General features: G+C 43.7%; 2 protein-coding genes across 3 annotated transcripts in view; both read left to right on the forward strand.

Annotated features, from left to right (window-relative positions):
• Positions 1-12,974, forward strand: part of cntn4 (contactin 4) — a 78,100-nt gene extending 65,126 nt beyond the window's left edge. Inside the window, exons 13-23 of one of the 2 annotated variants that reach the window (XM_057030934.1) lie at positions 3,496-3,671; positions 5,424-5,544; positions 5,886-6,044; positions 6,750-6,899; positions 7,100-7,170; positions 7,994-8,228; positions 8,355-8,470; positions 9,345-9,531; positions 9,620-9,732; positions 9,815-9,983; positions 10,778-12,974. In XM_057030934.1, the coding sequence (XP_056886914.1) occupies positions 3,496-3,671; positions 5,424-5,544; positions 5,886-6,044; positions 6,750-6,899; positions 7,100-7,170; positions 7,994-8,228; positions 8,355-8,470; positions 9,345-9,531; positions 9,620-9,732; positions 9,815-9,983; positions 10,778-10,869 (1,589 nt within the window). In that variant the 3' untranslated portion in view covers positions 10,870-12,974. The remainder of the gene's footprint in view (positions 1-3,495; positions 3,672-5,423; positions 5,545-5,885; positions 6,045-6,749; positions 6,900-7,099; positions 7,171-7,993; positions 8,229-8,354; positions 8,471-9,344; positions 9,532-9,619; positions 9,733-9,814; positions 9,984-10,777) is intronic. The other variant, XM_057030935.1, reaches the window with a different exon arrangement.
• Positions 1-13,490, forward strand: part of LOC130524644 (bactericidal permeability-increasing protein-like) — a 166,954-nt gene that overhangs the window by 101,781 nt on the left and 51,683 nt on the right. The window lies entirely within an intron of this gene.

Genomic DNA, 13,490 nt, shown 5'->3' on the forward strand with positions numbered 1-13,490 from the left:
CATATATAATGAATGCTTGAATGTCAGCAGCAGCCAAGGCTGTGGGTAGAGCTCAGGCTGCACCTCGCTGCTGATTTATGCTGACGCTTCACCTCTCTTTGGACTGATGACTACGCCTTCCTGCACAAAAACAGTGACCTTGTCACCTTTCAAGTAAAGAAACACCATTTACAACTTTTTTAATTTGATTTTTTTGACATGATCGTACTAATTGCTGCACAGTGCACATTGATATCTGGCATTGACGGGCTCTGCCTTTCAGCCCTGCGCTCTCTTTTATGAACAGTTTGAAATGAAAATGGTACAGAAACCCATAACCAATCTGTGTCTGCGGACAAAACCTGCCGTTCTCACTATGCAGGTTTAGTTTGAAGACGTTTCTGCACACAACCTTGTACGTCTTCTCGCATCACTTCCAAAAAGAGAATGCGGGTTTTCCATGACGCCTTGTGCTTCCTGTCCATCAACATATGTAACAACAGTTTTCTGCAGCTGATTTACAAATATGATCTTGTGCCTCACTGTCTCAGTCAATATTGTTTGGAAAATGGGATGAGGTAAATTACATCCACTATTTCGCTGAAGATTGGAAACACGGTTTAGTGAGATGGTAATTTAGGTTGCATGTGCTGCCGTGATGGGATATGGCAGCGGTTTGTTCAAATTGACTTTGGTGATATGAATGCTGAAAAATACCTGTCACGGCACATTCATCTCACCCTTCTGCGGCTAAGCCAGCTAGCAAACAGGAAGAGCAATCACAAGAGATGAGCCGTGTTAATGTCCCCATTAATACAACACTGGGGAGATATTAAAGATTAATTACACTGGATTATCAGGTTGCTCTCAGAAATGTGTTTTCACCGGAGGGAAGATATTGCCATTAGTGTTCCCTCCTCCAGTCAGGTGGTCAGTTAACTGGGGGTGTCAGGGCCTCAGCTCGTTGTGTCACATCATGTAGTTTTTTGAGATGTTGAAATAGAAATAAAATCAACTGTCACTTTTCTTTTAAAGATCAAGCGAATAAAGCAAACTGACTTTCTTGTTTTGTAAATTCTTACTCAAACTTCCTGCAAAACTTTTGGTTTATGTTCACCCTCTGCAAGTATGGGAAATAAAAGCTTTGTGTGACTCCTGACAGCCATGTAGAGAATAATGAGCAGCCATGCATCAGTGATCACCAGCAGGTTGCCACAGATGAGCCACTGCACAGCCTGAAACTCAAATGTGGGTTGACTTTTGCATGTTACGGGATCACATTTGTGTAGAAGACTATTTTTTTCATGGCTAATGTTTGTCCTTGAATGTCCTTTTACGTGTCGATTGGAAAATAAATTGAGTTCTAAAACTGAATATGAGAGTTCAGCCATACTGAAAATCAGCATTTTTCTTCAAATGTGGATTCACCATTTAGTGAATAATAGCTAGACCTTGGTGCATCGTTCACTGTCGGATTTTATGCCGTCTATTCACAAAAGACTTTTTTTGGCCGAGGATCCTTCCTCCTACAAGTCCGTGTTGGCCTTAAATGCACAGATCTCGGCTTCAAGGTTTTAAAGGAAGAGGGTGAATCTTTGTTCCTTTCAACACCCTCTTTTTGCATTATTCAGGCCCAGATTCTTCAGAGCGTCTGCACAGCTGTGTGTATAGCTGCAGAGCGTCAAAGGTTGGGAAGGATTCTCCACAGGCACCAGTGCTGCTGTTTGTAGGAAAACTGGTAAAACTGGCCATGTGAGGAATTCCAGCACCCCTTGGAGAGGGACAGAGCGTCGTTTGGTAACTGTTCGGGTTTCTGCTCAGCCATCCATTATTGTTGCACAGCCTCTCTGAGTCTACTTACTGTGAGATAGTGTCAGTAAATCATCTGTTCTCAGTCCATCCTCACTCAGTTCCTTAACTTGGAAATGTGATCCCACCGTGCTAAAATGTCAGTTAGAAAAGGTGAATTTTCCATCTATTATTACACCATTAATGCCAATTACAAACAGGTTGTTCAAAATATTTCTTCATTTAAATTTGCAGGTCAGCGGGCTTTCACTGCCTCCTGAGCTGCCACTCACTCCGTAACGGCTTGTTAATACACTTTCGTCCTGTTTCTGATTGACCCCACTAAGTGAACGAGGTTCTATACTCATTTACAGCGACACCAGGGCAATCTACAAGATAGAAATCAATCAAATTACACTCAAGAGTCCTGCGTGTGGTTGTGTAACCAACCTTGGTTGTCCATAATATGTCACAAATGATGACAGATGGTCCTAATAAGACAGCATATTCCCACCGGACGGCATGTGTAGGGAAGAGCCTCCGTTCGAAAATGAAAAAAAGACTTAAGGCTTGTTTAGAGAGAACAACAGGACACAATTTCTATATGTCAGAAGAAATTAGCCTTTTTGTGAACATATTTAAAAGCTTCTGCAAAACCGCTATTTTTGTGTGCTTTTATTCTTTAGCTTTTATGTCATAAAAGACAGACTCTTTAAGGCTTTTATGTTCAGCCTCAAAAGCGACTCGCAGACCCACGGAGGCCTCCGCTGTGTTATTTCACATTTAGGTCGATACCATCGTTCACCATTTAGCCCTTGTAATAGAGGCCTGGGAGTCTCAGGCACACGCGTCCATTGTGTAACTGACAGCACCCTGCCCACCCCCCCGCTGATAGCCTTCTGACATGATATCAGAAAAATAGATGAATCAGATCGTGAACACATGGTGGTGATAGTAGCTTTGGGTGTGTTTGTGTGTGGGTGGGGGTGGGGCTGAATTGTATCGAATTCAATGTGGGCGAAGACTGCACTGCTGGCACTTTCCGTGCCTGTCAAGGGATCATTTGCCATGGTTAATTTAGTCTGTGTGCTCAGTGTGGCAATTTTAACCAAGTAATCACAGCACCCCCAAGAGGGAGACAGGTGCCATAAATGGGGAAGACACACAATTGCCCCCTTTCCCATGTCCTTCTGCCCCAATCCTCCTGTCACAGCTTATGAGCAGATGGGGGACATTTACCCCGTCCCCGGTGATGTCGTGAGGCCTTGAAAACAAGTTTACCCCAGTTTGCTGTTTTTGTGGTAATTTGGGGCTGATTGGGGGAGAATTCTGTGCCAAACGCAGAGCTTGTCATGACAAAGTGACGCTTCACAAGACAGAGAAATGATGTGTGCTGAATCCTCTGTGGGACTGAGCTCAGGCTCAAACAAATGCTGGTTACTGTTGCTGCACAGGCTATTTTTTTGTAGGCTCCGTCCTATACACCCTTCTATTAACTGAGTCTGACATTTTCATAAAGATGATGGAAGAGCTTGTTCTTTACTATGATTCCCTGCTCTGCATTGTGATTCTGAGGAAGCAGGGCGTTTGAATAAACACCCGGAACATGAATCATGCACACAAATGGACTTTCATCAGCTGCTTTGAATTTTAGCACTTCCATTTAGGGATGACGGAGAACCGACACAAGCATGCGCCAACATTCAGGGATGTAATTGTTTGTTTCAGAGCCGACCATAATAACCACTCCGCCATCGACTCTGGACGTCACCGTGGGGGAGAGCATGGTCCTGCCATGTCAAGTGAGCCACGACCCGTCGCTGGAGCTCAAGTTCACCTGGTTCTTCAACGAGCAGCTCATCCACTTTGGGAGTCATGGAGGATTTTTTGAGAAAGTGGGAGGTGTAAGTACATAATTCCCAAAGTCTGTTGGAGGTCTCAGATTGTGGTTGTTGCCACAGTGTGTGTTCTGTTTTCAAACCCTTTGGTGTGAGGAGGAGGAACACTGTCGGAGACCTCCAGCAAACTGCCAGGCTGATCAGTTGGCATATAAAGGAATAAACTCACACATACACATCCATAACCTTTATACTTTGTGAGAACGTCCAAAAAATGTTCTCACTTGGCTGGTAGGCTGCGGATTACAAGAACACACACAGCACCTACTCAACTCAGAGCAATTCTCACCATATCGCCATCTGTATCACATGGCACGGTTGTGGAGTGGTTCGGTAATGGTCTGGGGAGACACAGAGGTTCACATTAAGCCCCCCTATTCCAGACAACAGTGTATTTTCTCAGAAGCTCCCAGCAGCTATCAGATCCCGTCTGGTTGTAGCCCAGATTCCCTGGACGATGCTGAGGTGGCACTTTCTGGTTGATGAAGCCATTGATGACTTACTCCCTCATTTCTAAGTTAAGTCCCACTGAGCTCCTGGGCTTAAGGATGTTGGTGTTGGGATGTCAGCATATGCATCTGCGTTAGCAGGATCAGATCCGCTGAGTCAAACGTTCCATTTAAAGGATGGAATTGTCAAGCGCTGATGTGTGAAGTGTGAAGAAATACGTACAATATATAATTAGTATAGTATACTTATAGTACAGTTAGCAGGCAGAAGTTGATAGCAAGTTCTTTCTCCGAGATTTAGGAGTATAATCTTGAACAAAGCATATATTGCCAATAAACTGCTCTAGTGTAAATTTCTGGAACTCAATTTAAATAACTACAAATACTAGAAAATACGTGACTTCTAACTGCAGCGGCGTTCATATAAAAAATGCAAAACATGTTGGCCAAGCTTTTGCATTACAGAGACCTGATAAATCATTAGATAAATAAGCTTACAAAAGAACAATCATTTTACTAGTGTAACTGGGCTCTGGAGCACCGAGGACATTTGTCAACCCCTTCAGAGGCCTCAGTGAACAAAGGTCAAGAGGTGACTGGGAAGATTCATTGGTCCATCAATATTAAAAGCTCCTCTTCTTTCAGCAGGGTCATAATAAATTCAGCCGCAGTGCAGGGGGCATGTTTGTATCAAGTGTATTATTTATGGTCAGAAAATTGCTGCCTGTGGTTTATTTTAAAATGGAATTTGCATACACACCCCGTATAAACTTTCAGCCAGCCACAGTCGACAATAAAAGGTTTGTAACTTCCTTCTCCCCGCATGTTAGAGGCTTACTTTTACAAGTGGTGTGTTATATTATTCAGAGTCTTTGCTTTACATCTGCACTTACACTGATTAGGCTCCCCTTTTCTGCGTATAATTCCTGCTATAAGAAATCAGCCCTGATATAATGATAATGGTCGGTAGGTGTGGGGGTTGCAGTCACAGAGGAATGAAAACTAGCCTGCAGAGCTCCCCTTAAAGCACACCGTGTTTAAAATCATGCTATTTGATCAGCTGTATTTCCTGTGAGTAAATAATTGAATTTGTTCCCAGCTGTCAGGGTCCTTCATAGGATATGGAGTGAATTCTGTAGGAATTATGGATTTATTTTTCGAGATGCACACATAAGAATGAGCTCTCTTGTGCTTGTTACGTTCCCACATGGCTGGAAAAGCTGCAATGTTTTTGAATTACAATAGCTGGAGACTTATGGAATTCTGTCTCTGCGTGCGCATGTGCGTGTGTATTTCTGTTGAATGGCAGCAGCATTCAGCAGGAGATATTATGATTCGAAATATCCAGCTGAGGCACGCCGGGAAGTACACGTGTGCCGTGCAAACCAAGGTGGACAGCATCTCCATCGCGCTCGACTTGATTGTCAGAGGTAAGTAGCGACACGACTGCTGAAGACAGAAGAAGCATCCCAGTGATTAATGTTTACATGTGACTGGTTGTGCCTCGCTGATAAAGAAATAATGGGATGGCGTAGGGAAAAAAGGAGGCAAAGAAAAGTTTCTTTCCTGGGGGAAATTTACTGTCTAATTAGACCAAATCGCTCCCAAAGGTTTCACACTGACGCTGACTTTGCTACTGTGGCCGCAGGTGCCAGAACCAACGTGGCTCTACCATCTTTCTATCGCTACCTGATTTACATTTTTCCCCCTTCCTCCATCTGCCTCTCTATCTCTCGCTTCCCTTTTCCTGCCTGGCTGTGCCATCTATCAGGTCCCCCAGGCCCCCCCACCAGCGTTCATGTAGAAGAAATCATTGATACCACAGCCTCTCTGTCCTGGAGGCCTGGTCCTGATAATCACAGTCCAATTACAGCATACACCATCCAGGCCAGGACACCGTTCTCCCTGGGGTGGCAGGCTGTCACCACAGGTAAGCTCGCTCCAACCAGCCGTGGCCTCCTCCAATCACACAGTGGAGGAGCGGCTCTTCATTCTGCCTCGCCTGTGAGATTATTGAAGATGTGATTTTTACCCCACGACCAAGCACTATGCAATTGTAGCGTAACCATTGACCGCCATTTTATCTGACTCCTGGGAGTCCTGACACATGAGTCTCATCCTGATGATGAAGCCTGTTGCCAAAGCTGCAATTTGATATTGTAGTTAAGCGATGACACTGTCTATTCCCCTACCACACAGTGCCTTTAATGGCCCCTCAACATTTATGCATGACTGGATAAATGTGCATTTATCCCACACGGTATACTTTGTTCTATTGATATTTTGGGGAATTAAGGGCACTTTAATCTAAGATAGGTTTACAGGCCTCATTGATTTACCTCATCAGGATCATATCTTTGGAAGAGAGCTATAATATGCAGGTAGACAGAGATCCTCCATCACCAGAGAAAATGGGCTTTTTTTCCCTCCAGACTTTGTGCATTACAGTTATTTTTATGCTTTCTTAAATGTCCAGCAAAGGGACTATATCAATATGTCCAAAATATCAAGTCGTTGGGCAACATTTCATATGAAAGGGGTTTATGTGTCCTGGTGATGGTGGAGTCCTACCCTCCCTCTTATCTTTAATCATGCTTCATACTTCACCTTTCGTGGCTTTTGTGTTTCCTACCAGTCCCCGAGGTGGTGGCTGGCCACCAGCTGAGAGCTACCGTGACAGAACTGAGTCCCTGGGTGGAGTACGAGTTCCGAGTCTTGGCGAGCAACACCATCGGGACCGGCGAGCCTAGCAAACCATCTAAACAAGCCAAGACAAAAGGAACCTGTAAGTATTTCTGGGTCCTTCAGCCCCTCAACCACTGGCGTCAGTAGCATCATTTACTTTTGGAGACATTTGCTGATGATTAATGGCTTTGAACGTTACACCTGTCCTCGGTTTGGGTGGAACAAAACAAACTCATTTCTACATGCGTGAAACAAACACGGCTGAGCCGATCCCTCTTCTTCTTCTTCTTCGTCTTCCAGATCCGAAGGTCACGCCAGCTAATGTGAGCGGAGGTGGCGGCAGTCGTTCTGAATTAGTCATAACATGGGAGGTAAGCGAGCTGGAGCAAGACTCCTTCACCCATGCAGGAAGGGGCCAGACGTCATTATTCTGGGTGGATGTGGGCTCCACTTTCATTAATAACAGCTGAATGGCTTAATGTATGGCATTTCATTTTTAAGAACACAAAGGCAATAACTGCCGCTGTCACCCAGGGGAGAGAAAAATAGTTTGAGCCCTCAATACGATAATTGAACTTCTTTCTTTCTTTCTTTCTTTCTTTCTTTCTTTCTTTCTTTCTTTCTTTCTTGCTTGCTTGCTTGCTTGCTTGCTTGCTTGCTTGCTTGCTTTTGCTCTCTTTCTTTCACTCTTTCTCTCCCTCTTTCTCTCCCTCTTTCGCTCATTCTTTCTTGCTTTCTCTCTTTCTTTACTTGGAGAAACTAAAAAAAGGGAAATAATTCAAATCCATCCATTTTCTAACCAGCACTTAATTATGGTCATGCGGGTGATGGAGCACGTCCCAGCAGTCAAGGCAGAATAAACCCCGGACAGGTCACCAGTCCATCACTGGGCACACACCATTTATTCCTCTGGGTAATTTACAGTGTCTAATGTGTGCAGGCTGTGGGAGGAAATAGCTGGAATCAAACCTTGTTATTAGTGGATGTGGTGGACGTGCATTATTAACCTGATACATTACATACCAAATGTATTCCATAGTAATGGATTTGTCCTGCAACACTTTATAGTCACTTGATTTGAAAAGGATTAAATAAAATCTCTCACTTAATAGATTTGCACTCTTCGTGGGCCAAAATTGGCAGGCTGTTGTATATTTTGGTTGAAAAATATAACATTTTGATCCTTTCCTGCAGCCAGTTCCGGAGGAGTTCCAGAATGGCCCGGGCTTTGGGTATGTTGTGGCTTTCCGGCCACATGGGGCGACGGGATGGATGCAGGCGGCCGTACCTTCAGCTGAAGCCTCCAGATATGTCTTCAAAAACGAGAGCATCCAGCCTTTCTCGCCCTTCCATGTGAAGGTTGGGGTCTACAACAACGAGGGGGAAGGGCCCTTCGGACCTGTGACCACTATTTACTCTGCTGAGGAGGGTGTGTATCATCTTGCGTTATTCCATGCATGATGCATGATGCTCACCCCCCTTATTGAATAGCTATAAAGCAGGTTTATAGGGCCGTATATCTCCAAAAATCACTCAGTCGATATATTTTCTGCAGAGCCTGGCCGAGCGCCTACGAGAGTCCGCGCCAAAAGCCTCTCTGCATCTGAGATTGAAGTTTCATGGAAAGCTCTGCCCTGGAGTGTCAGCAAGAGGCGAGTGCTGGGCTTTGAGGTGAGTTACCCGAAAATAGATGTTGTTTATTCTCTTATTCCTCTGTTCATAGTGTATTTTGGTGTGCAAGCACCTGCCTCACGCTGAGATTGAGTCTTGTTCTCTTCTATTATTGATTGGTCTTGCAGGCTCATGCACCTTGGGCACAGAAGATTATAGCTTACTGCATGCAGAGTGGCCCAGCCTTGCCCCGTGCTTGTGGGTTTAGCTGTGTTCCTCTTGTTTAGCTCAGTACTGTAACCACCCTGATTAGCGTACTGATGCAATGCTCTGAGGGATAGAGCGTTTAGCTTCTAATCCACACAACAAAGCAGTTTCACACGGTGGCTTTGTGCTCAGCTCGCTCTTGTAGCTTCACTTCCGCTCATTTTTTCGTGATCCAAAAAATGTGAATAAAGGGAACATTTTCATGTACGGATTGCAAGAAGTGCCAGAATAAATCATTGACCACTCAAAGTCAACAGAGGAGCCTGGCCTGAGCAAACCGTTCCTGCGAGGAAGGGCAAATAATTCGTGCTGTCGAGCGTGCCGTCCATTTCAGTGCTGACAAACAGCGTGACAACAAAAATCTGCTGTCAAGGGAAGACGATACCAGGGGGCTTTCTGGGATTTTTAAAAAAATTAATATTATTATTTATTTTGCCTATTCTTATCTTTTAAGTCATGAATCACATTTGAGAGACACAACTGACACTTGTGATAAGTCAAAGGTGCCGGCGACTGCATCCTCACTCCCGTTTCCAGACTGAATCTCAACCCATTTAATTTGACATTCTCCCATTTCTGGGTTGTGTTCCTATTTTGATGAGGTGTAACAGAACCCTTTTAAAGTGTCTAGTGTTTATCCTGCTCTTTCTGCCCTGTCACTTTTCAGGTGAGGTACTGGAGTAGAAGTGAGAAAGAAGATATGGCCAGTGTGCAAAGGACTGTAGGAAATCAAACATCCACTGTTATCCGCGGGGTGAAAGGCAGCACCACATATTACATCTCAGTGCGGGCGTATAACACTGCTGGAACAGGACCTCCAAGCAACACTGTCAATGTCACCACCAAAAAGCCACGCGAGTATCTGATTAAGCTGTCCGTTATCAACACACGGGTCATCCTTTGTTTGAGGTGAATAACGGTTTTTTTTTCTTCCTTTTGTAGCTCCCAGTCAGCCACCTGCTAAAGTCATGTGGAATACATCAGACTCCAAGATAATATTAAACTGGGAGCGGGTCAAAGCCCTGGAGAATGAGTCCGAGGTCACCGGGTACAAAGTAAGCAACAGAGCTCCTGCCGTTATCAGAAAATTGTGTCTGTTGCTCCGGCTTACGCGCGTGGCTTTACTTTTGTCATCAGGTGCTCTACAAAAAGAATCGACACAGTCACCCCAATGTCATGGAAACCAACACCACCTCCGTGGAGCTGGCGCTGCCCACTGATGAGGATTATATCATCCAGATAAAGCCATTTGGAGAGGGGGGTGACGGCAGCAGCAGCAAGCAGATCACCATCCCAAGGATACCAGGTCAGTGGAGAGCTAGTTAGTGCCTCCCTCATGGCTGAATCCTCTACTCCCCTGCTGGTGCTGTCTTGCCAGAACATATTAGCTATCATCACCTTCAACAGGACAGACGGAGCAAGAAAATAACGTGTTACATGAGGCATTTGCAGAGGTCTAATCTCCCCATGACTGCAACGTGCTGTACTGTTCTTACAGTTCAACGGGTTTAGTTCCTTTAGGACTGAATTATGGGTTACATTCTTGTAAACATAGGTTTTGGAGGCTTATACAAAGCATGCAGTGATTGTCTGTGCTTCAGAGACATTTTTTACGCAATAACAGATCCATATTGTATTTGACTCCTCCACTCTGACTCATTGCTTGAATGTCTTGGTAATAGTTACTGTGGCTCTCTGAAAAGAGAGATTTCATAAAGAGTCAAAGGTTAAGCCTGGAAATTGGCATAGTTGAGAATGTAAGACACACTTCCACAGGCTTGGTTTACCAATGTTTGGGTTTATTCACAATAGCGTGCTACTGAGACAGTGAGAGGCTCGGCTGGTGCGCTCTGATTTCAGGCAGGGGGGAGAGTGCTGAGCAGAGATAGGACAGTCCCAATCGAATGCTTTCGAGTTCCCCACATGCTGTGTGAAGTAAAGTAATCCAATTACATTTAAGGGATGTAATGTCACTTGGACGATTTAATAAAACAAATGTGAATTTCTAACAAAAAAAAGTTTGGCTCCATCAGGTCAGAGAGCTGATGACGTTTGCTTTCACGGCGAAGCATTAACCACTTATTTTTCCTATCTTTTCAGGCACCAACGCAGTCGGCTCTGCATCCAAGGTTTCCACTTTATCAGCGCTCAGTACAATAGCACTGTCTTTCACAGCACGGACATCTTTATGACAAACAGCTTGCAGCAGATATTGCATCTGACGTGCTGACAGCTCTCCAGCGGAACACAAATGCAGCCCACTCTGGTGTAACTAGACCCATTCATTTAGAATTTAAAGAGGAAAATGCTGAGAAAGAAGTAGAACGAGATGATTGAGATCCTACAGCAACCTTGCAGGCTAAGTAATGTTGTGACTATGTTGTTACCAAAGCAGCTTTCATAACACACAGTGGAGGAAAATGTCCTATATGCATCATTTTGTATGACATGTTGAGCTTTTATAGATTTTTTTAAAATTAATTTTAAGTCAGTTTTGACCTTCCAGCGTGAGAACAATAAAGTGCATGGCACAAAATTCCAGTTTGTTTTCCAGTTTGAGGACACAAATGCGATTTTGCATCATTTAAAAAAATCTAAAAATCTCATCTTTGGTTCTCGCAGAGCAAATTTAAAAAATGACGCTTCAAAAATGAAAACACCTTCGCAGTTTAGGTTCAGCAACATGTAACAATAAAAATTATTTTCTGGTCCTTTGTCAAAAGACAGGTTGGTCTTTCAGCATCAACCTTCTTACCTTACCCTTCTTACACACAACAAGAAGCAACATGAATTTTAGATTTTCCTGCTACATTAGGTGACAACACAGTGTCAGGATTTATGGAAGTGACATATTGGAGATGTGAAGGTCTGGCGACAGCTCACTGCTGGAGTATCATGTGTATTTGAGTGTAATCATTCCTCTTGTCCACACTGGCCTTTGCTTGGCAGCAGAACTCTACTCTTAGTCTATGATGGGGTAAAATCCACTGCTGGTTTAATGCCTACAAGTAAATCACTGACTTTAACCTTTGAAATCACAAACCTAATTTGCAGGATGTATCTCTATAGTCCAATATAGGTTTGCCATTTCTTTCAGCAGACCAGGGCTGAACGTCTCGTTACTGCCTGCTGAACTCACTAATATAATGTTTGTTAGGAGGAGTGTGCATTACTTTATGGAAGTGCTTGATGGCCATTATTGACAGCCTGGATGATTACATAACTATAACCTTTTGCATTTTGGCTGTTGTTATGCTTTTGGTGTAATTTGGCAATGTGATAAGGCCTCTCAAAAAGACAACAGAACCCATGAATCCATTGAAACCATTTAGTTTTAGAGCCTCTCAGACTCCCCTGGGTCCTCTCCATTGGGCCATTGACCTGTGCTGATCATCAGACCACCCCTGTGGCTGTCTCACGCTCCTCGTTCTTTCGGTTAGCCCTGTGTGTGGAGCTATTCTTTGCCTTCTGTGTGCCTCATCATATGTTCAAAATCCTCAGGTCCTTTAAGAGCCTTAAACTTCTCATATGTATATCGAAAACACCGAAAACATATAACCGTGGAGCAGCTGATGTAATGTTTACGTGCTGCTGTGTTGACATATACTGGATGTGGGCGGGATTCGAAAGAGGGGGGGCACTCATTTTTGCAAGCAAGGTTACCGAGGTCAGGCCACAGCTTTGCATCTAGAGGTCAAAAGAGGGTCTGTGGTGAGTTTTTATAGGTGTGTATTGGTGATGAACAACAATGCTGCTGAACTTTTCCTTTTCCCATATTCTGCTGATACCACGTGGGAGTGATGTGCTCCAGAGGCACGGTGCAGTCTGTATGTAGCTTGTAATCCAGTCAAGTAGTCTGTCCTTTAAAGGGAAGTGTACCGTAGGCTACTGGGTCAGAATCATGCATCAAACGTGTAATATACTGTTTTGTATTCTTCAAAACATTTATATTTAAGAAAAAAAAAATCTTTCTAAAGAGACAGTTTACTTGGTTTTTATGTAACAGATCTGTTTCATACTGTAGCTGTTTGCCCGGCATGACTGTACTTTGTTGTCTCTTCTATCTGCAAACAGGCTGAATGGCTTTAGGAACACGCCAGGCAAAAATGCATCTGATAGGTTTGTGTATAGTTTGTGCGCCATGATTTCTGGACCATGGTCGGCTCTGTGTCTATGCTTCTTCTGTCTCAGTCAACCCATCTGGATCTGCTGCCCATATTCATCCTACATGACAGTTTCCTCTGTCGTCGTTTGTTGTTTATACTGTGTTAATAAAGTTTATTGATTTATAGGACAATGTCGAGCTCTGCTGGTCCATTCGTCAATTTCTATCATTATTTTGGATCTGACATATCGGAGTTTTCTTCCCTCTGGGTATGGCTTTTTCTCAGAATAAAGCTAAATTGAATCACAACGGTCAGTCACAACAACAGATTAAATGTGGATGAATCTTAAATGTTAAGGTTAACGTAGCGAATCCTGTAACAAATCTCATTCCATAGGTTCGATTCAAAGGGAGTTCATTTACAGCAATGCATCACAGACTCTTCAGTAGATTTAGGTATGCTGGTTAATCTTTTTCTTAACTGCACATCCAGAGCTATTAAACATTGGCATTTGCAGGCCTAGTCCTGTTTGAGATCATTTTGAAGGGTAACAGACTTGGGAAAAACCTCCCACAGAGTATCAGACTTCATTATGCATTTTGTGACTTTAATCTTTGCCAGTAATATCTGCAAAAAAAAAAAAAACGGGTAAAATTGATGGACTCGATGGCACCAAGACTGCACAAATTCAGACCTCAATCCCGCTA

This window comes from Takifugu flavidus, chromosome 4 (genome assembly GCF_003711565.1).
Source record: "Takifugu flavidus isolate HTHZ2018 chromosome 4, ASM371156v2, whole genome shotgun sequence".
Lineage (NCBI taxonomy): Eukaryota > Metazoa > Chordata > Actinopteri > Tetraodontiformes > Tetraodontidae > Takifugu > Takifugu flavidus.